This window comes from Gastrolobium bilobum, unplaced genomic scaffold (assembly GCF_033153095.1).
Source record: "Gastrolobium bilobum isolate Gb01-03AN ecotype WA unplaced genomic scaffold, APGP_CSIRO_Gbil_v1 utg1220, whole genome shotgun sequence".
Classification (NCBI taxonomy): Eukaryota; Viridiplantae; Streptophyta; class Magnoliopsida; order Fabales; family Fabaceae; genus Gastrolobium; species Gastrolobium bilobum.
The window spans coordinates 62,500-84,921 of record NW_026900131.1 but is presented as its reverse complement, the minus strand read 5'-3'; the positions used below and the strand labels follow the sequence as shown (position 1 = coordinate 84,921).

Genomic DNA, 22,422 nt, shown 5'->3' with positions numbered 1-22,422 from the left:
ATTGCTATAAAAAAGTTCTTAACGAAAAAAACTTTAATATAAATAACATAATAAAGATAAATGTACACACGCACGCACAGTGGCGGATACAATAATTTATTCAAGGAGGCAAAAATAAAAAATACTATATTATAAATAAAAATGTTTACAATACAATATATATCGAGTATGATTTCTAATAATATTTTGAATGAAGTTAGCTAAAATGTATTGTAAAATGTATCGTAAAAAAAATGTATTATATTTTTGTTAATTGATATTCATCTTCATATCGTATGAAGCCAAATGATTTTATTTTTTAATGATATAATTATAAAATGGTTTTAATTTTAATTTTCTGTCTTATTTTACACAGTTAAATTTTTTTAGTTTGAACCGTTCAACCCAGATCACCGTACACCACTTTCTGTCCTCAATAATTCACCCAGGCATCCAAATATAATTTTAATTTTTTTTTTGGATAATAGTGGAGGGCCAAAACAGCCCAAATAAAAATTACAAATTAAGGTTCTGTAGACCTGAATCAACAAAATCTAACAGAAGACTAGGAAAAAAACTCCTACGAGGCTCCAAAAACAGTCAAAAGGCTCTGAGGGGAGGCAGCAAGCCCCATCTTAGCTAAACTATAAGCATATACATTGTTTTCAAGGGGAAGATATTCCATATGCACACAATGCAGCTTTTGAATAGTATTTCTGATTTGGCAAACCAAGGAGGAAAAAACATCAGTTACTGTCCTTTCAGATATGCACAATAAAGCTTCTTGTGAATCACAAAAGAGAACTAGGTGAGAACACTTGAATTTCCAAGCCACATAACTCGGCTTCTATACGCACGCACGCAAATATATATATATATATATATATATATATATATAGTACATTATAATAAACATATAATAATTAAAATATTCAATGAATAACCATTATGAATACCTATAATATTGTTAAATTTTTTATTCATTATTATTTTATTTGACTGTTGAATTTAATACCCAAAACTATCAAAAACTAGATTATGAATACCTATAATATTCCATTTATAAGCAACGAGTATCCGTCGTAATCAGTCGGTGATTACGACTCTAGACAAGTCTCTGTCGTAATCAGTCAGTAATTACGACTCTAGCCAAGAATGGTCGAGAAAGAATTGCAATCACCCGCGTTGATTCACAATTTTTCCAGCCTCTAATACTAGTTCAAAATATTCCTTTTCTGTAAACAGGCATCAGAGAATATGGCTATTCTTTCATTCTCAAATGAGTATCTATTTTGGCAATCCGTGTTATAAATGTTATTGACGTTGATGATCAAAAAGAAAAGAAATAGATAAGCTGCAACTCTTACCAAAAGAATATACATATACTATAAAAGAACAGCTAAATTCATTTCAAAACTCAGCACTCCAAAGGAACGCTTGCTCTTTGGTTCACCCGATTCTATTGCATTTGTGCTTGTCCATTAACATTGAATCATATCATACAGCTAAATCTAATCATTCTATTGAGTTGTCATTGAACGGAGAATTGTGAGGAGAAATAATACGTAATACAGCTTATGATAATGAATTAGGAAAAAAAAAAACTGCTCAAAATAATCAAAATTCAATATAACGATTTTAACTTATAACCGGATGAAGAGGTGGGATTGGGAAAAGGGGCTAAGAAGGTTCTTTCCAAAGAATAAAAAATCTATGTTTATAATGCGAAACCATATTTTGTAGCTAATCATTTCCAGGCTTTCCTCCCACGGAACTGTTTGCCAGACTGCTGATTCTTTTTCTTTTTCTCTATCCGAGATCTTGCTACCTTACCTCTCTTAGCAGCCAGAGGCATTTTCTTCTTGTGCTCCTTTTGTCTGTTGCTTAGGCCACCCGTCTGTTCACAAGAAAAAAATACCCGTTTGTTCATAAGGATCTTTCAACGATAAAGCAGTTCTTTCCACTTACATAACTCCAACTCACACAACCTAGATACTTTATTGATAATTTTTATTTTGGGAATATTGAGTAGTTCTAGTAAGGCCTTGTTTGTCGATTTAACTTCTGTTTCATGTAATATATATGCAAAAGAAATGTGAAGCCTGACTACTACATTTGGAGAATCGGCTGTGGCCTTCACCATTTGGAGAAATTCAAGATGTTCATGTTTGGTATGAAGATTAAAAATAATTAAAACATGCATAAGAAAGACACCAAAGAATGCAGAGACCTTGGATTAAAAAAAAAAAAAAAAACTGCAAGAAATAGCAACAAACATACCTTTTTCTGTTTTACAGCAGTTCGGGCGTAGTATTTTCCTCTTTCTTCCCTCCCTGCTCTAACCAATGCCAACCTTTCATCCTTGCTCAGCTTTTTCCTTACATGAGCCTAGATGGTATGAACACATAAATTTGATAACCAAAAGTTTACAAGATTTTTCAAAGCAAATTTAGAAATGCATCTCAGCTTAATCAAAGGCTTGTGTTTTCTATTTTTGGCATGGATTGCGGACAAAACAATTTAAACAAGCTAAAACGACTTACTTCAAGCATGGTACCATCCACTCGCTTTAAACTTAGCTGATCAGCGCTTGGAACCTTAACTGTTGCTGATTTTGCTAGCCCATGCTGAACCAATGCAGTTTTTACTTCTTTTTTTGCCTATAAATCACCCAAAAACATTCAACAGACTAAAAGCTACAAATGTTAGAAGTTGAGCTAACTGAATAAGAAATGAACGAACCTTTAGTTCCTTGATCCTCTGAAAGTCCTCATTTGAAAGAATTCCATCTTTAGATTCTGGGAGGGCATCCCCCATTGTTGTCCCTGCCAATTTCTTCAAAGCCCGGAGACTTGTATCAGCAGCTACAAGTTGACCATTAAAATCAGTAAACTTCCTTTTTTTTGCTGAGTCTTTCAATATTCCTTTTGTCTCCGCACTTCCATCATCACTAAAGGTATGCAGATCGTCATCTTCTTCATGTTCTGAAACCTCGCCATCCTCGTCATCAGACTGTTCATTGTCTTCAAGGACGTCCCCCGTATCTTCAAAATCATTGTCGGCATCACTAACATATGTTTCGTAATCAGAACTTTGGTCATCTTCATCTTCTGATCCGACATCAGTATCTTTGGCTTCATCATCATCACCACTTTCAGTATTATCACTGCAAAGCTGGTTCTCATCATCATTGATACTCATCTGATCATTTTCCTGTTCACCATCAGAGCCACTGCATACAGAATCATCACTCTCTTGCTCATCATCATTGTCAATAATCTGCAACAACTCAGCACCAGGAACATCAATGGCAACATTGACTTCTCCATAGGCCTTTGGTCTAGCCTCAGAGTCAATGGGCCGCCCACGATCCTTCTTAACTAGCAGCGAAGGGCAAACCTGAAAATGAACAACATTAATTAGATGTTGTGGACAATGGATATGAGTGTTACTGTGCTTTAAACAAATGCATACAACCCCTCATAAAGGAGCCAGGGTAACCACCTCTCGGAATAATGCAATCAAAGATCGAGCTGCTATTGAAATTGACTTCTCATGTGATTTCTTATATAGGGCAAGGTCTTGTAGTAAGTCTTCATTCATTAACTACATGCCAAAATCAAAAGATCAAATTAGCACAAAAGATACGGTTTATGAAGTTAACAAAGGCAAAGGATATTGGTAATAAAAGTTAAGGAGCAAAGGAGGTTGTCCCATTCCAAGTTCAATGCCACAAGCGTCCTAAACAAGGTACTTACGGATGACCTACCAATGAAGGAGAACAGGTACATAGGATATATTTTGTCAAGACATAAATCAGTAAAATGCAGATATGTCCAAAGGAAAAGGAGATTGCAGTAATTACCAATGGCATGCGCATGCATATCTCCCTGACTGTATTTAGTCCAACAGTGATAGCCTAAAACGATCAACCAAACTCATTAACATATTAAAGTTGAGTACCCCTATCATGGAAATAAAAATATATAGCAATATATCAGACGTTAAGAAAAATAAAAAAATACCTCTGGACGTGAACGGTCATGTACAAATTGATTTACTATTTGTTTGAACAAGGGCTCAACTACATCAGGAGGAACCTGCACCCAAATAACAGCTTGAGTGAGATAGGATAAAGAGAAAAATATAAGAGAACAGCATACTAAAATCTACTAAAGAATCAAATTTTGAAAGAAAAAGCTATTAAATATAAAAACAAATCCGATAAAAAAAATACAAGCATACTGTACCATATCATGGCAAGCCTGAACCACTGCTGCAAGCAAATTTGTAACGTCACGTTGATGCGGCTGATTGCATAATGCATAGATCATAATTGTCACACTTCAGTTATATACAGAATGACAAAATTCACCAAATTTATCAAATGATACCTGAATATATTTCTGAAGAAAAGGATAAAAGTTTAACAAAATTAACCGGTGAAGTCCAACTGTTCGGGCAATCAATTTCAACATCATCATCTTAACCTAAAATTTATAGAGGGTAATTGTAGAAACCAGTAAATATGAAATCTTGAATAACCATGAGAAAATATGAAAAGGAACTGCATGTCTTCATTTACAACATTAAAAGAATGTTGATTATTTTGATTGTAATCAGAGTATGCACCTCAAATCGTTCATTACAATTCTGAACACGCGAGAGCAGCTTCTCAGCAAAACCCTGCATATCATATGAAATCAAGACATTGATTCAATAAAATAAAATCCAAATCCAAAATGTATCTACGATGATTATAAATTTTTTTACAAACCTGAGCATCTTTCAAATGATTAAGTGGTGAATAATAATTCCTATTGCTGTTTTCAGACGAGCGTTGCTTCTTTTTTATGCTGCGTACGGCACGTTGAAGTTTTGCTTGCTTTTTCTTTTTGCTAGCTGATGTTCCTTGGTGGTTTGCCTGAAATTTTGTAAGAATGACAAACAATTATAGACAACTAAGTAAAAACTTCAACAAAAACTATCACAAACATGTTTCAATGTTCCATAACATTCTTCTTACAAGAATGGGTGCAAGTACAGAGGTACTTCAGGCTATGTTTGGTGGATAGAGTGGTGAGTGATTGTGGGGAGGAGTAAAAAAATCTCGATCCATTAATGGAGTAAAATGGCTAAAAGGAGGGAAACCCAAGACACACTCTGTGACTCAAACATTCCAATTTGGGTGTTTGGGACGGAACACTTTTTTAAATGTTAATTTACAAATTTAACCCTAACTCCTTTTTTCCTTTCTCATTTTCTCTTTAATTTTTCTAAACCTAAGCTTTATGTCTGTCTTATCTCCATATTTTCCCTCTCCTGCACAAGAACAGAGATCTGTTGCAACCAAGCAATTCTTCCGTAATCGATGTTTTCTTGTTTGACATTATATTCATTGATTCTACACCAAGTACTGCATTGACCAACTTGTTAAATTGACCAACTTGTTAAAGCGTGCTAAATATATTTTCCTAATTCGTTTGTTTATTTGTGCTTGCATGAAGTTCAATATGGAAGTTGAAAACTGAATTCTTTTCTTGTCAAACATGTTTTTTTAATAATAAATTAGCTTTTATACGTAATAGTTATGAACTCATATAATAGTTAGTCTACAAGGTCAGTATTGCCAATTAAATTTGTAATCCAGTTCAATCTATTAATTACCATTATCACTTCCAAACAATAGAGTGGTACTTTTTTCCCTTTCCACTCCATCCCATTCCACACCACTCTACCCCACCCTCTTCAAAACTCCCAAGCATGTCCTCAGAAAATCAATGTCACCATTCTTCATACCAGCTTATATATATATATATAAAATATATTATATATATATATTGTGTGTGTGCGTGTGGGTGTGCGTCCGCACGCGTGTGCAGCCACTGATTAAAATAATAAAGCACCGTTAACTCAAAGGTTATCATTCAACCTCACCTTATAAACAGCCTCCCTTCTAAGGATAACTTGAGGTGATTCGGCCAATTCATCATTGCTGCTTGAATCATCACTATCTTCAGCATTTTCAATCTTCTCATAACCAAGCAGAAACTGTAAAGCCGCTTTCATGATCCTGAGAGACACAAATACGAAATCATAATCTTTAGGCCAAAGATACAAAAATTTCAACAATAACCCAACAAAAAATAAAGATACCTCGATGATTGATGGAAGGAAGCAGTGCAAATTGCATTTCCAGTTCTCTCATCAAACCACACTTTCCCCTGGTGAAGTTTACGTAGAGTCTCAAACGCCCTGTGTGCCCGCACTTCATCCTCCTCCTATTCAAATACACAAATCCATTCACCAGTTAGAAGAACAGTGCATTTGGATTAACTTATTTTATGTTTTCAATAGTATATGAAAACACGTATAATAGAACCAAAGGATGGGGAAACATTCACAAACCTGTAGCATCGTAAAAAGGACATTCTGAAGTGATCGGTTCTTCGCTTCGTCCTTATGTTTTTCGTTCATGTCCTTTATGCTTGTAACAACGTGATTGAACGCCAACTTCCTCAGCTTTTTGTCACCAAGGGTTTGAAGCTCCATGAACAATGACAGTGTTTCCCGAATTTCAACAATCTGCACAAGCACAATTTTACATCAAGTCACGACACTACACTAAACTATTTTTCACAAAGGAAATTGAATCGAACGCAAAAACCTTTCGATTAATAAGCATGATATGAGATTTAGTGAGGTCGCAGCGAAGCTTCGAAGGTAGAGTGCGCGCGGTGCTCCGAAGAAAATCGGCGAGTTTTTGAGGGAAATCGGCGAGGTGGTTAGGGTAGAAGGGAGTGACGTGGGCGAGGACTTTGGCCTTCTCGCTGAGTTCTTTGGCGATGGTAGAGTCTCGGTCGATGCCGATGCTGGAGGTGAAGTTCATTGCGGCATTTTGCTGAAAGAGTTCCAGCAACGAGTTGAATTGACCTTTGAGAAGCAGTAGCTCCGATTCGTAGCCTTCAGGGTCGCACTTCATCTTTGATTGAAGCGCTAGGAGGTCCAGCATCTCGGAGCTCCGACCCGATGCTAGAAGCGGATCCGCCGCCATTACGCCGAGACAACTCATAGGGATTGGATTGGAATGGATCGTCGTCGGTTGAGTGTGTTGGGGAAGAAAGGTTGAAAACCCTAACAAAAACCCTATGTTGTATACTTTTTTTGATATATGAATTTTATAAATAAAAAATATTTATTCATTTAATAAAAAACTACAATTAATGCAATATATCCTAAAATAAAAAATATTTAATACCATCTAGGACCACCACTTATTCAGTGGTTTCTTTTATCATAAATGAAAAGTTTTTTTTTTATTTCTCTTTTTTTTTTTTCTTTTCTTTTAATTCTTTTTTTTTGGGAGGACTATCATGATCCATGCTCAAAAAAAACTTCTCCCTAAAATAGGTAATTTCCTTTTATTTTTTTTGGGCCAGAAAAAAATGTACTAAGAATTTATACTTTGCTTTATGTCAATAACTAAAAAATTATAAAATAGCCTTATTAGGGTTTATACTTTCTTTGTTCCCTTCCTGGGTTTATTTTTTTTTTCATTTTATTGAAAATAAATTTGCTTTCCTGTAACGACATATTCAGAGGTGGAGCTTACTATTTTTTTTTTTAAAAAAAAAAATTACACATTTCTCCATGTATGGCAGAAAATTGTTATCCGTAATAAAATAAAAATTATATTACCCTTAATTTTATGGTAAAAAGATGTGTTATTGTCGTTTTAAATGACATACCTTATATTTTTTTACTCTTTCAAAAAGATGGGATCCACATATTTAAAACTTTTTTTACCCATTTACTCTCTTATGATTTATTTCTTTCTTTAATTTAAAACAACACAATTTTATATCTTTCAAAATAATATACATTTTTCGCAATTTTATTAGACATTTGACCTTTTGCATTGTACCCTTTTCATAATATTATGTATTAAAGAAGTATTAAAGATTTAAAGTATTGAGAGAGATTTTTGTTTCTTTTATTAGACTGCATTCCGATAAGAATTTGTAAAGAAAATATGAAAAATGTTATTTTACATGAATGTTGTTAGGTAAAGGTGGGGTCAGAATATTTTGTGAGGGGACAAAATTATATATAACTTAAAATTTAAATAAAAAAGTATATAATTAAAGAAGAAGATTATACTTACAATATATTTTTATTTATAACTCTTTATAATTATATATCAATCGTTGATTTTTTTCAATCAATGATTATCATTTATTATAAATTAATAATTAATTAATGAGTTTGGTTTGTGATAATAATAATCGTTGATTAGCGAAAATCAACGATTAAGATATGATTGTAAGATGTTATAAATGAAAATAAGTTGTAAGTATAATATTTTTACAATAAAATAAGAAATATATATAAAGGATTTAATATTTCTGTTTTTTTTTTGCAAGAATTTTTGCTGTCACATTCACGTAAAAATGAGTGGATCTCACTACTTATTTTTACGTGAGTGTGACAAAACAAATTTTTAAAATCAGAAATATTTTTTTATATATAAATGCTCTATTTGAATTATAACATAACGTAAATAAAATATTGAAATCAATTGGATTGACTATGAATTAAAATTAATTTTATTTATTATTTATTGATATTTAGAAAGATATTAAATATGTTTCAGATTGAATAGAAAATAAAATAAATTTATCATATTTAAATTTATTTTATATTCAGTTTCAAATTGCAATTATATTCTACTTATCTTATTTATTTAGTTATTATATATTAATATTTTTGATATACATCAAATCTATTCAAGATTGATTAAAAAATAAAACTTATTTTATCGTGGGAAATTGAAACCCAAGTGAAAAAGATAAGGTGTGAAGGAATGAATGAGTGACTCCACCTTTGTTTGAGGTTTCAACTGTGAACTGTGTGAAGTACTATGATATGAGACTTCAACATCTTCCTAGTAAGCATGTTTCAGCCGCCATCACAAACCCTTTTCATTCAAACACCCTTCAGGTGCCCTTTTCCTTTTATTCATTTTTTTTTTTGTTAATTTTCTATCATAATAACATGGATAAAATTGTTACCCTCTGTCTTATCTCAATTTCATGCATCTATCTTTCACTTAATTTGAATTTGCTTTGTAATTTGTTTCCTAAGTCTTTGATATCTTACAAGAATGATGGCAGGGGCTAGAATTATGTTTAATGTGTTCCCCATTGGTAGGTCATTTCAAAACCAAAACTCACAAGTGATGAGTTTATGGAAAAGCTACTAAACAGAAGATGGACATTGCTAAGCCCTGAAACAAAAATTCACCAAGTTATTCATACACATGGATCGCATGGTTCTAATTTCCTATTGAACACGCATCCAGCTTATGGTGATGGCTTCTTGTTGGAGATGAATAAACAAAGGAATAGCTTCTATATCGTGCGGGATGATTTGTTGCACCCACTAGTTAATGGCAATAAAGCAAGAAAACTGGATGCACTACTTCCTCTCATTGAAGATTATTCAGTGACTGATGTGGTAAAGTTATCCATCAACCGATTGCTATAATATTTAACATAATTAGTTTTTCCTTGAACCATTCTTTGGGTAGCTCGTTTTATTGGCTTCTGCAAACTAGATTCTCTCAACTGATAACATTGTCTGGCCCCAAAATTTATCTTGAGTATTAAGTTCATTATCAGTCAAAGGGGTCATTAATAAAATCATGGTTCTTTTAGGATATAGTATTAGTCTCAGACCTGAGTTTTAAACTTTTTCTTTCTTGTAGTCATTTTTATTAGAGGAATGTTATATTTACAACCTATTTTCATTTACAACCTCTTACAACCATATTTTAACCATTGATTTCCGCTAATCAACGGTTATTATATTCGCAAATCAAATTCGTTAATTAATTATTAATTTGCAATAAATGATAACCTTTGATTGACAGAAATCAACGGTTAAGATATGGTTGTAAAATGTTGTAAATGAAAATAGGTTGTAAGTATAACTTTCCTCTTTTTTATTATTTATAAGTAGTTAAGGCTATACTGCTGTTATTAGATGTTCATGTTAGTGTGTAGTATATACTTATGTATGTTACAGCTTAAAGTGTAAAGCAATGGAAAAGGTAGTATATGTGGATGGTGGGTGCATATCTGCATCTATATTAGATTGTTGTTTCCTGCAGCCATATAGGGTATTCACTCATAGTGTCCTTGAGTTGTTCCTAATTATTGTACTCCTAGTGTTTTTATTACCACACAATGTTTATAATTTTAGGATTTCCAAGATCAAATAACATTCAATGGGACATTTTGTAGGTTACATGCGGAGGTTGTCAGAGTGCTCACACAGCTGCTATTGGTAGGTAACTTTCTTGGTTATGGTTAAAATTGTGCTGAGTTTTCAGAAGTGAAGTATGCTTTTGGTAGGGCTATTTCTTTCCAAATCATGATTTGCATATTTTGCAGCTGTTTTGTGTGCTGAAAAAGGAATTCTGTCACATTTGCTTCTAAGAGGAGAGCAGCCTGAAATCTTGACTGGCTATAACTTGATGTCTACAATATATGGAAATGTCACATATGTTCCAAGAACCATTTATGCCAACAGGGAAGACATGCTAAAGTGCTATGCTAACTCGGTGGCTGATAACAATGGTTCTGTCCTATGGTTCAATGATATCATTCAAGCTTCTTCAACTACTGAATTGTCTACTTCTCCAAATTTTGTGCAAATGGATGAAAGTGGAAGTGAGGGAAACCATCTAAGAAAAATTTTAATTGTCAATGAAGGTGCAGGTGATTCTGTTGCTCTACTAGGTAATGAGAAGGTAGAGTTTTTTTTTTTTTTGAAAGAAAAACAACAATGATATCTTCAGGAACATCTTCTTTTAACTTGGTAAAAATTTAGTAGAATTGGGCTTGAGCAATCAGGAGTCTTGCTTAGGAATATTTTCCTAGATAAAAATCATTTGTGTTTTATTAGAAAAAAAAATTGTGTTTTCAGGTGTACATATATTTCTTGATTTTCATGAACATGTAGTAAAACCTTAATACACGGTAAGATTTGGATTCTAGTATTATCACAAAGAATCAAGCATCTTATTTACACATCATATGCATAAATAATTATTGAATGGGTTTAAAAGGACAGCAAATTCATATGCATCTGTGCATGTATGTGAAACATGGCTTCTCTTCTGCCTGACATGTATATTCATATAATTTACTGATTTAGCTGTTCATCACACTGTCTTGTCTGTCTGGCTGTATATTTTGAAAACGTACATCTTGACATCATTTCATGTTCAAAATTCTAGTTTTTTTTTTTTTATTCTAAAAAATCATATATTGATATATATTCATTTCATTTATTTCCTTAAGTTGGTGCTTAAATTTAGTTAACTTTAATGGTTAGCTGTTGCAAAAACTTTATGAAAATATTGTTTCTTTTTGTATAGGTGTTATTCGGTTAGTGGAATACTTATCACAGAATCATTTACTTGGAAAACAAAGGGCCATAAAATTTGTTGTAGATGCTGGTACTGGCACAACAGCTGTTGGTTTAGGACTTGCAGCCCTTTGCTTAGGGTGCGGTTCAGTTGGTAGCTTGCCATTTTTGTTTTTGAATAATTTTACTACAAATATTCATGTTTTTTTGAGTTTTGAAGCATATAAGAAAGGCAACATTAAATCATGGTAATCTCAGTTGTTGGCTTGTTGCTTCCATGCAGACTCCCATGGGAGGTTTATGCAGTCATGCTGGCTGACAAAATTGACGGGTACAGAAAGCAGGAGGAACGTTTGATTTCTGAATTCAAGAAGCATTTTAATGTTGAGTTTATTGATCACAATATAAAAAGAGAAAATGCTGGGATTGTGCATTGGGTGGAACGTGGCCATCCTAGAAAGTAAGATGTTATAGTTTTTCTTTTTTTACCTGGGTATAAAGATGTTGATAGCCACTTAACAGGAGTCAAGCCTATCTATCTTTATATCAAAGAGAAAAAGCAGTTGTTGTAAGGAACTATATGAATCACTATTTATAGTATGTATCTCTGACTCTTGTTCTGGTCCCTCTCAATCACATATTTGCAAATTCTAGATTTGGTAATGTTTTGGAAGGGGAAGTGGAAGCATGTCAGAAAATTGCCCAACAAACTGGAATTCTGGTGGATCCCGTGTACACATTGGCTGCTTGGGAAACAGCAATGCTTCTCTCTGGCAAAGAAGCTGAAGGAGGATCAGAAGTGGTGATGCTTCACAGTGGAGGCACGTTGGGCATGTTTGGGTTAGCACAGAGGTACAAAAACTATTTTGGCAACCTCAAAAAGGACTAAAAGAGATGTTTTAGTTTAGATGACAGGTTGATAGGCTTTATGTTTGTCCCATGCATAATTTCCAGATGCCTGTCTTGTTACTATAGAAATGCAGCGAGAGAGTTTCTATTTCTATTGTCCAGAGCTTCAGCCTGACTTGACTTATATTGGTCCATTTGGAAGAAAGTGAACTTCTCTTGACTTAGGATTGATGATGAATTTCGTAGTAGTTGACAACTGATAGGGTGAAAAGTTGTTCTAAAGTGTTTTTTTTCATTTATATTTGGCAGGAAATAAACTATGTATCATTCAGTAATGGGGTTTACTACTGTGACAGTTTATTGGTAACTAGTAACTTCATAACTGGGAACATTATGATGAATATTTGCACTTGTTCCAAACTGTAGACTGTGTACTTGATTTTTCTGTAACTTTGTGGTTCCAGCATCCATCTCTTATAGTCATATGATTCAATGGGAGCTTTAGATGACAACCTGATATTCTATAATCTCCTCAGATTAAAAAAAATAAATCTGTATATTTGGAAAACATGAAGTTTTAACTTAAAGCTAACCTATCACTTATTTATTTATGTTACTAGCCCTGCTTCATTATCTGGTCACATTGATTTTGGACATGAAGATAAGTTGGTGCAGGACAACAACATATGCCGTTTTGGTCTAAAGAACCAATAACATGAACTGCTTGAAGAATATAATCTAATGGAAGTTAATTTACTGAAGCTGGACCTAATCTAGCTAGCAAAGACGTCATTTGCTACTTGCCTTTGTGAATGGAAAGTCTGGGAAAATAAGAAACGTTTTATTTTGGGAAGTGGGATGAAGCAATGTACTATGTCCTTGGGGATCCAACAACAAAGCCAAAAGGTTATGATCCAATGACAGAAGCTGCATTATTGTGGGAAAGGGACAACTATGTTACGAAGACAAGATACAAGCTCTCTCCTTTTGCAATTTCCTTGAATGAAATAATGCCTGGTTTGTTGGGGAAGTTACCTCCAACTGACTCAAGGTTGAGACCAGATCAAAGATATTTAGAAAATGGAGAATATGAGTTGTCAAATGCAGAGAAACTTAGACTTGAACAGTTGCAGAGACAGGTAATTCACGCACAGCTCATTCATGCCTCTCGATCCTTGAATCTAGAGTGTCTTGGAATATGCTAGATCAGTTTTAATTCTGTTTCTTTTCCAGGTGTTGGTAGCCCCCTTTTGTTTTTCTTCAAAATAGTTTGCATACTGTCAATATGTACAAGGCCTTGTAATAACATTTTTTTCCCGGCATGATATAGTTGCCATTTGATTGTAAAAACCCCCCATATACTTGTCATTTGATGCCCTTGCATTTCCTACCTTTGTGCTTGGTTTACCATCATCAGCAAACTGTTCAGAGTAGAATATAGGGGCTAAAGATTTATGCTATTTTATATAATTTAAGTTTGTCATTCTTGAAAATGCTGGTAACTTATGCTTGATTCATAATGCAGGCAAGAAAGAGATTACACCCTACTGAATATCCTCACAGCCGTCAAATATCTCATGTTTTGCTAAATGTGAATTTGGATGTAGGTTAAGTTATAAATAGATCCCTTCAGAGTAAGTGTTCGCGTCCTTAAAGTTTCTTCTGCCTGCGCATTTTGGGGTATTTGTCATTAATGTCCGCAAGTAATTTATGCTGTTGCATATTTGTTCCTTGTACTGTCTATTAATTATATAAGTTCTCACAAAAAATGCATAAGATAAGCAATTTCTCTATTTTGTACAAAATTATAATAATGTGTTTCTTGAAATATAATAATCAAGAATAATATGCAAGAAATCTTTTACAAACTATGCAAGAGTCTTATGAAATGTTAAAAAAAATAAAGTTGTCCAAAAAATGACACCCTCCATTACGTAATCTATTAATATGTTGTATCAATTAGAAACGTTATACATTAGTGAATATTGTAATATTACTAAAGGGTGTACTTCTCTCTTGCATTTCATTATAATATTCACTTTTGCATAACATCACTAATTGGTGCAATTTATTACGAGATTACTAAGTGCTGTCACATTTTTCGAACAACTCTTGATTTTTTTGAATGAAGTTAACTAAAATGTATCATGAATTTTTGCCTTAAAATGTATTGTATTTTTGTTAATTCACATTCGTCCTCATATCGTATGAAGCCAAATGATTTTATTTTTTAATGATACATAATGGTTTTATTTTTAATTTTCTGTCTTATTTTACACAGTTAATTTTTTTTTTTAATTGACCCAGGCATCCAAATATAATTTTTTTTGTTTTTGGATAATAGTGGAGGGCCAAAACAGCCCAAAATAAAAATCACAAATTAAGATTCTGTAGACCTGAATCAACAAAATATAACAGAAGACTAAAACTAATTTCAGTCCAAATAGGAAAAGAGCTCCTACGAGGCTCCAAAAAAAGTCAAAAGGCTCTGAGGGGAGGCAGCAAGCCCCATCTTAGCTAAACTATAAGCATATACATTGTTTTCACTGGGAAGATATTCCATATGCACACAAAGCAGCTTTTGAATAGTATATCTGATGTGGCAAACCAAGGAGGAAAAACATCAGTTATTGTCCTTTCAGATATGCACAATAAAGCTTCTTGTGAATCACAAAAGAGAACTAGGTGAGGAGTAAACCTTGTAAATAGCCACATAACTCAGCTTCTATACACACGCATATATATATATATATATATATATAACGATTTTAACTTATAACCGGATGAAGAGGTGGGATTGGGAAAAGGGGCTAAGAAGGTTCTTTCCAAAGAATAAAAAATCTATGTTTATAATGCGAAACCATATTTTGTAGCTAATCATTTCCAGGCTTTCCTCCCACGGAACTGTTTGCCAGACTGCTGATTCTTTTTCTTTTTCTCAATCCGAGATCTTGCTACCTTACCTCTCTTAGCAGCCAGAGGCATTTTCTTCTTGTGCTCCTTTTGTCTGTTGCTTAGGCCACCCGTCTGTTCACAAGAAAAAAAATACCCGTTTGTTCATAAGGATCTTTCAACGGTAAAGCAGTTCTTTCCACTTACATAACTTCAATTCAACTCACACAACCTAGATACTTTATTTATAATTTTTATTTTGGGAATATTGAGTAGTTCTAGTAAGGCCTTGTTTGTCGATTTAACTTCTGTTTCATGTAATATATATGCATAAGAAATGTGAAGCCTGATTACTACATTTGGAGAATCGACTGTGGCCTTCACCATTTGGAGAAATTCAAGATGTCCATGTTTGGTATGAAGATTAAAAATAACTAAAACATGCATAAGAAAGACACCAAAGAATGCAGAGACCTTGGATTAAAGCAACATTCCATTGCAATTCAAAGTAATACATATTTATTTATTTTTAAAAAGAAGAAAAATGCAAGAAATAGCAACAAACATACCTTTTTCCTTACATGAGCCTAGATGGTATGAACACATAAATTTGATTACCAAAAGTTTACAAGATTTTTCAAAGCAAATTTAGAAATGCATCTCAGCTTAATCAAAGGCTTGTGTTTTCTATTTTTGGCATGGATTGCGGACAAAACAATTTAAACAAGCTAAAACGACTTACTTCAAGCATGGTACCATCCACTCGCTTTAAACTTAGCTGATCAGCGCTTGGAACCTTAATTGTTGCTGATTTTGCTAGCCCATGCTGAACCAATGCAGTTTTTACTTCTTTTTGTGCCTATAAATCACCCAAAAACATTCAACAGACTAAAAGCTACAAATGTTAGAAGTTGAGCTAACTGAATAAGAAATGAACGAACCTTTAGTTCCTTGATCCTCTGAAAGTCCTCATTTGAAAGAATTCCATCTTTAGATTCTGGGAGGGCATCCCCCATTGTTTTTGTCCCTCATTTGAAACCACAGATAATAGAACCAAAGGATGAGGAAACATTCACAAACCTGTAGCATCGTAAAAAGGACATTCTGAAGTGCTCGGTTCTTCGCTTCGTCCTTATGGTTTTCGTTCATGCGACCTATGCTTGTAACAACGTGATTAAACGCCAACTTCTTCAGCTTTTTGTCGCCAAGGGTTTGAAGCTCCATGAACAACGACAGCGTTTCACGAATTTCAACAATATGCACAATTTTACACTATGATGCACGGACACTGACACGGACACGGGACACGGGACACGACATGCCGACACATTAATTTTAAAAAATGTCATATTTCGACACGTTGGACAACGTTTTGATATTAAATAAATTTTTTAATATATATAATATAATTTATATTTAATACATATAAGAGTCCATAATAAGTTATATAACCAATTAAATATTTAAATTTCATAACATAAATATAAATAATTTTTCGTACTATGTTAATTTTTCATGTCAAATTTCATAACAGAAAAAAATTAATATATAAATTATTTCTTTTATACTTAGTTAACAAAATAAAATTAAGATTTAAAAAAAAAAAAAAAAGTGTCAGAGAGTTGACTGCGTGTCCGAGCGTGTCGGACACGTGTCCGACGTGTAACAAAGCTCGCTGCTATTTATCTTCCTCCAAGAAGGTTCTCCGATTTCTACCGGGATCATAGCTTCGCAGCCATATGTTAGTCGAAAAGGGGTTTCCCCTGTTGCAGTTTGGGTAGTCGTTCTGTATCCCCAAAAGACATAGTAGAGCTGCGGAACCTAGCTTTCTGCCGCATCAAACATTCATTTTTTGAAGCCCTCCACGATTACCTTGTTTGCTGCTTCAGCTTGTCCGTTTGACTGTGGGTGTTCCACAGATGTAAAGCGATGTTTGACTTGCAAGTCTTTCATCAATTGTTGGAACCTTTTATCAGCAAAATGTGTTCCATTATCAGTAACCACCTTACCCGGTATCCCGAATTTGGATACTATGTTCCGTTCAAAGAACCTTTGTACTCTAGCCGAGGTGATTGTTGTGACTGGTTCTGCTTCTGCTTCTATCCACTTTGTGAAGTAATCCACAGCTACAATCAACCACTTTAATTTCCCTTCTGCAGCTTTGAAAGGTCCTAGCAAATCCATTCCCCATTTAAAAAAGGGCCATGGTGCCGAGATATATTTCAGCTCTTCAGGTGGTGATAAAATTAGCTTGGCATGCTTCTGGCAGCTGTCGGATCTCTTGACATGTTCTTTAGAGTCTGCCTGCATAGTCGGCCAGTGAAGGGCCTTTCTAGCCAAAGTTTTGTCTCCTATGTGATGGCCATTGATTCCTTCATGTATCTCGGCCAGAACATATCCTGCCTCTTCCGAGTTCAAGCATTTCAGCATGGGTACGTGCAAACCCTTTCTAAACAGCTGATCCTTCACAATGTTATATTGTGTCGCATCTCGGATCAACTTCCTGGATTCCAATCGATCTTCTGGCAATATTCCTTTGTCAAGGTATGCCACTATGGGTTGTTTCCAGTCATTTGCCGAGGTAATAACCATTACGCAACTCGGCGTCGTTACGCTTTGTTGTACCACAGTTCTGTGGTTGCCAGGGTTTTTGGTACTGTAATACCCCATATTTTTATTAACTTTAACCTTATGCTTTTAGTTTAATTGAGAAGCTCAAACTCTTAAGTTTCGAGGACGAAACTTCTTTTAAGGAGGGCAGAATGTAATACCCCATATTTTTATTAATAAAATAATAATAATAATAAACTATAAATTAGTAGTAATATATATATATATATATATATATATATATATATATATATATATATATAAATAAATGTTATGGTGATAGATAACAAAGTATAATAATAATTTTATTTACAGGTACTTTCCAGTTTAGACAATATATCAGCTCGGCAATTTTTCCCTCGAGGAATATGGGTAACCTTTACTTCATCGAAGTCGGCCATTATTTCTTGGACCGTACTCAGGTACTTCATCAGTAGAGGACCTTTGGCCTGGTACTTTCCTTCTATCTGCGAAGTTACCAACTGTGAGTCACTGAAGATTTTCACCCTCTTAGCTCCGTGTTCTTTAGCCTGTATCAACCGGCTATCAGAGCTTCGTATTTTGCTTGATTATTCGAAGTCGGGAATCCCGAATTCAAGGAGTGCTCTATTGTCACTCCTTCCGGGCTTTCAAGTATGATTCATGCTCCACTTTTTTTATCATTGGAGGATCCATCAACGTAAACCTTCCATGCATCCCCAGATTCACTATGCTCCGGGTTCATTGGTGTTAGTTCCATTACGAAATCGGCCAGCGCTTGTGACTTGATGGCCGTCCGACTTTCGTATGTTATGTCATACTCACTGAGCTCAATTGCTCAGTTAGTCATTCGTCCTGCTAGGTCCGGCTTGTGCAGTACCTGCCGTATAGGCTGATTGGTCCGGACTATTATTTGATGTCCTTGAAAATAAGGTCGCAACCTTCTAGCCGTGATCAGTAAAGCAAAAGCCACTTTTTCTAGCCTTTGATATCTGACCTTTGCACCTTGCAAAGCTCTACCGATAAAGTAAATCGGCTCTTGGCTTTTATCAGTTTCCTTGATCAGAACTGCACTTATTGCTTCTTTCCCCACAGCCAGATACAAGATTAAAATGTCTCATGGTTCTGGCTTAGAGAGCACTGGTGGAGTTGCGAGACATCTTTTTATTTTTTCGAACGCGACTTGACACTCCGGGTTCCAGCCTTCTATTGCTTCCTTCTTTAGCAGTTTAAAGAATGGGAGGGCATTTTCAGCAGACTTTGGCAAGAACCGAGTTAATGCAGCTAATCGTCCGGTTAACTGTTGAACCTCCTTCTTATTCTATGGCACCTTCATGTTAAGTACCGCCTTGCACTTGTCAGGGTTTGCTTCAATTCCTCTATGGGTTAACATGAAACCCAAAAACTTTCCAGCTGGGACTCCGAAGGCACACTTTACAGGGTTTAGACGGATTCGATATTTTCTGAGTTTTTGAAAAGTTTGTTCGAGATCCTGGACATGGTTTGTCATATCAAATGACTTGACGATCATATCGTCAATGTATACTTCCATATTTTTCCCAGCTGATCCTCAAACACCCTATTCATCATCCTTTGATATGTTGCCCTTGAGTTTTTAAGCTCAAACAACATCACATTGTAGCAGTAGTTGGCCTTTTCAGCAATAAAGGCAGTTTTTTCTTGATCTCCTGGGTACATTGGAATCTGGTTGTAACCAGAATATGCATCCATGAAAGACATCAATTGAAATCTAGCCGAGTTATCTACCAGCTGGTCTATATTGGGCATTGGGTAAGAGTCTTTTGGGGAGACCTTGTTCAGGTCCGTATAATTAGTACAGACTCTCTACTTCCCGTTTGGTTTTTTCACCATCACCATGTTTGCCAACTATGTTGTATACTGTATTTTCCGTATGAATCCCGCATCCAGTAATTCCTTCATATGTTCTTCCAGGATTTGTTTCCTTTCTGGTCCCAACTTCCTTTTCTTTTGAGAAACCGGTGTGGATCCGGGGTAAACTTCCAACTTGTGGCAGCAAAAGGCCGAGTCTATCCCTGGGATCTCTGATGATCTCCAGGTAAATACATCTATGTTGCTTTTGAGGAACCCGACTAACTCTTGCCTAATCCGAGGATCTATAGTCTTACCAATTCGGGTAAACTGACCAGGTTCTTTTCCCCATGCAAGATCTTCTAATTCTCCATCGGGCTCAGGTCTCGGATTACTTCCTCTCTCATGTCTAGTTCAACCACGTTGACCGACTTCCTTGAGTGTTGAGGAATTGTGTTCTTGCCGAGTTTATCCCCTGGGTGAATCCGGGGTGGAGTCGAATATCCGCCTTCATTTTCTTTAACGGAAGTAGCAGCCCTTGGACTCCTTTTGATCTCCACAAATAATAATTATTTCATTCTTACTGCTCACCATTTTTATCTTCTGGTGCTTTGTAGAAACCAGCATGTCCCACTGGTGTATGGTTGGTCTTCCCAGAATTATATTATATTCTGACGGGAAATCAGCTACTATGAATCTAACCCTTTCTGATTTGAACGCTTCTTTTGTCCCCAAGGTCAACCTGAGGTCGATGTAGCCTTTATGAGGTGTATGCTCTCCATTAAAAGCTATCAGTTTCGTTTTGCAGGGCTTGAGACCCTCCTCATCCAGGTTCATTTTTTTTAAAGCATCCTAAAGTATGATGTCGACACTACTCCCTGCATCGACAAAAATCTTCTTAACCCGATAATTTACCAAGGTTCCAGCAATGACTAATCCGTCTACGTGCCCTGGCAACACACCATGCATGTCCTCATTTGTAAAATACAAGAGAGGAGGATCTCTGGTTTGCTAGGGTCTTCCTTGAATTTAGGACGATCTCGAATGAAGAGAACCTCTTTCAAATACTTTCTTCTAGCACTGATAGTGTCTCTTCCTCCCCCAGGGTTCCACTAATTACGTTGCAGTCAAATTCGGCTTCTGGGAACTCATCCTGGGTGGAATCATCTTTCTGATTCTTGTTCTCCTTGTTCTTCTTTTCAGGAACTGGGCTTTTACTTCTTTTTTTGTTTCCCGATTTTCTTCTGTTATTTTTAGAGCCCTGGGTTTTGATCATGTACTGACGTAACCTTTCATCTCTAACGAATTTCTCCACAGCATCTCGGAGATCCCATCATTGATCGATAGTGTGTCCCGGTCCGTCATAAAAGCACAATACTTGAACTTGTCCAAACCTCCTCTATCAAATATGGGTCGAGGTCTTTCTACTTTCTTTATCTCCATCATCGCCACTTCCCTCCAAATTTAATAGCGTGGCGCATTCAGCGGTGTGTACTTCTCAAATCTCCCAACTCGATCTCGGCCATCCGGGATTATGATCCTGGATTCCTTTTTCTTATTATCAACTCGTTCCTTTCCTTTTAGGGCCGGGCTTCTCCTTCTTTTGCCCTCGTCAGATTGCGCATTGACAATCTCCATTTGCTCGAGTTTGAGGTATTTTTTCAAACGAGTTTTGAATTCTTCCAGCGTCTTCACCGGGTCTTTATAGACCGACTTGGCTAGCCTGGATGTACCATCCAAACCAGCCACAATGAGGTGTACGTGGACATTTTCTTGTAAACCCGGCACCTGCAACGCAGCGTCCTTGAAACGATTTAGGTATCTCTGGAGGGTTTCTCCAGGTTGTTGATTTATCTTTCCGAGTGAGAACTCGGGCTTCGAGTGTTTCTTACTTGTTGTAAAATTTAAGAGGAACTTTTCCCCAAATTCCTCAAAAGACCCAATGGAGTTGGCAGGTAAGGTAGAGAACCATGCCTGCGCAGCCCCAGTCAGGGTTACGACAAATATCCGAGATATAAGAGGCTCGTCTATCCCTCGGATGTACATGTCCGTATCAAAAGCATCAATATGGACCTGTGGGTCTTGACTTCCATCATATTTCAGCAGACGTGCTAAATCAAAGTCTTCTAGGAAGGGTGCATTCAAAATCTCCCCAGTGAAGGGGTTGTTGTTATATTGCCCCCTACTGTATTTTCTTCTGTACTGACTGGGTTCCACTCGCCCTCTGATGATCTGTGCATTCTGGTTGGGTTGGATTCTATCCCGGTCTATTTGCCCATTAGCTTCTGCTGAACCGTTTTGAGTAAGGTCAGCACAACAGCGTTTTGACCATCCACTGTCTGATTTTCCAAACTCGGATTCACCGTGTTCACCAGATTGGGCCTTTCACGGTTTTTCTCCTCAGTAATCCGATTCTGATGCACTACCAGGTTGCGATTACCTTCCCGGCCATTGGCATTCTGGCCTTCATTTCTCCTAGCCCCTGATCTGGTTACCCCCGTCAAGCGTTGTTCCAGGTCTCTCATTCCCCTGGTGTTCTCCTCCCGTATCGCCTGAAAATCTTTTTGCCCTTAGAGGTTATTGAGATTTCCAACTCAGTCATTCGCTGCATAATTGCAGCGAACGCATTCTGGGCAAGCCGAAAATCTGGATCCGCCGATTGAGCCACATGTGCGGTCAAATCCCTCGGATGATGGGGAGAGTTATTCTTTACTGGAATCATAATTGGTGCCACGCCCCTATCATGACGCGCTGGAGTTGAAGCGGTGTCTGAGACGTCCTCATTGACATGGACATGATCATAGTCCACGTCGTTTCCTGGCTGGTGTTGAGGCTGATTTACCTCTTCCA

At 35.9% G+C, this 22,422-nt stretch overlaps 2 protein-coding genes and 1 long non-coding RNA gene across 9 annotated transcripts; 1 reads left to right on the top strand and 2 right to left on the bottom strand.

Moving 5' to 3' along the window:
- Nucleotides 1–1,437: 1,437 nt before the first annotated feature.
- On the bottom strand, nt 1,438–7,080 carry LOC133295455 (uncharacterized). Of its 2 annotated transcripts, XM_061494297.1 has the most exons (16): nt 6,647–7,080; nt 6,388–6,564; nt 6,136–6,260; nt 5,917–6,052; nt 4,757–4,903; nt 4,612–4,665; nt 4,374–4,469; nt 4,230–4,289; nt 4,005–4,079; nt 3,845–3,898; nt 3,484–3,585; nt 3,150–3,378; nt 2,722–3,107; nt 2,523–2,639; nt 2,260–2,367; nt 1,438–1,876 (listed from the first exon to the last, which is right to left on the bottom strand). In XM_061494297.1, exons 1-16 carry the CDS (start codon nt 7,049–7,051, stop codon nt 1,727–1,729), a joined length of 2,421 nt encoding a protein of 806 aa, XP_061350281.1. In that variant the 5' UTR covers nt 7,052–7,080; the 3' UTR covers nt 1,438–1,726. The 2 variants fall into 2 exon arrangements, with proteins under 2 accessions (XP_061350281.1, XP_061350280.1); XM_061494296.1 differs by having other exon boundaries at nt 2,722–3,378.
- Nucleotides 7,081–8,807: 1,727 nt separating this feature from the next.
- LOC133295447 (D-cysteine desulfhydrase 2, mitochondrial-like) lies at nt 8,808–14,056 on the top strand. 6 transcript variants are annotated; one of them, XM_061494286.1, is made up of 9 exons: nt 8,808–8,979; nt 9,190–9,495; nt 10,284–10,326; nt 10,434–10,760; nt 11,423–11,552; nt 11,696–11,872; nt 12,067–12,264; nt 12,882–13,400; nt 13,787–14,056. In XM_061494286.1, exons 1-8 carry the CDS (start codon nt 8,905–8,907, stop codon nt 12,973–12,975), a joined length of 1,350 nt encoding a protein of 449 aa, XP_061350270.1. In that variant the 5' UTR covers nt 8,808–8,904; the 3' UTR covers nt 12,976–13,400; nt 13,787–14,056. The 6 variants fall into 6 exon arrangements, with proteins under 6 accessions (XP_061350270.1, XP_061350272.1, XP_061350267.1 ...); XM_061494288.1 differs by having other exon boundaries at nt 10,434–10,781; nt 12,937–13,400; XM_061494283.1 differs by having other exon boundaries at nt 10,434–10,781.
- Nucleotides 14,057–15,255: 1,199 nt separating this feature from the next.
- LOC133295446 (uncharacterized) lies at nt 15,256–16,173 on the bottom strand. The gene is made up of 3 exons (XR_009749339.1): nt 16,095–16,173; nt 15,896–16,012; nt 15,256–15,288 (listed from the first exon to the last, which is right to left on the bottom strand). It is a non-coding gene; the product is annotated as an uncharacterized LOC133295446 (long non-coding RNA).
- Nucleotides 16,174–22,422: the final 6,249 nt, after the last annotated feature.

Coding starts and splice junctions, on each gene's coding strand:
- LOC133295455 (XM_061494296.1), bottom strand. CDS start 7,051: ATGAGTTGTCTCGGCGTAATGGCGGCGGATCCGCTTCTAGCATCGGGT. Junction 6,261..6,387: donor TCCTTTTTACGATGCTACAG/GTTTGTGAATGT, acceptor GTATTTGAATAG/GAGGAGGATGAAGTGCGGGC. Junction 4,080..4,229: donor TTCAGGCTTGCCATGATATG/GTACAGTATGCT, acceptor ATTTGGGTGCAG/GTTCCTCCTGATGTAGTTGA.
- LOC133295447 (XM_061494283.1), top strand. CDS start 8,905: ATGAGACTTCAACATCTTCCTAGTAAGCATGTTTCAGCCGCCATCACA. Junction 10,782..11,422: donor TGATTCTGTTGCTCTACTAG/GTAATGAGAAGG, acceptor CTTTTTGTATAG/GTGTTATTCGGTTAGTGGAA. Junction 12,265..12,881: donor ATGTTTGGGTTAGCACAGAG/GTACAAAAACTA, acceptor TTATGTTACTAG/CCCTGCTTCATTATCTGGTC.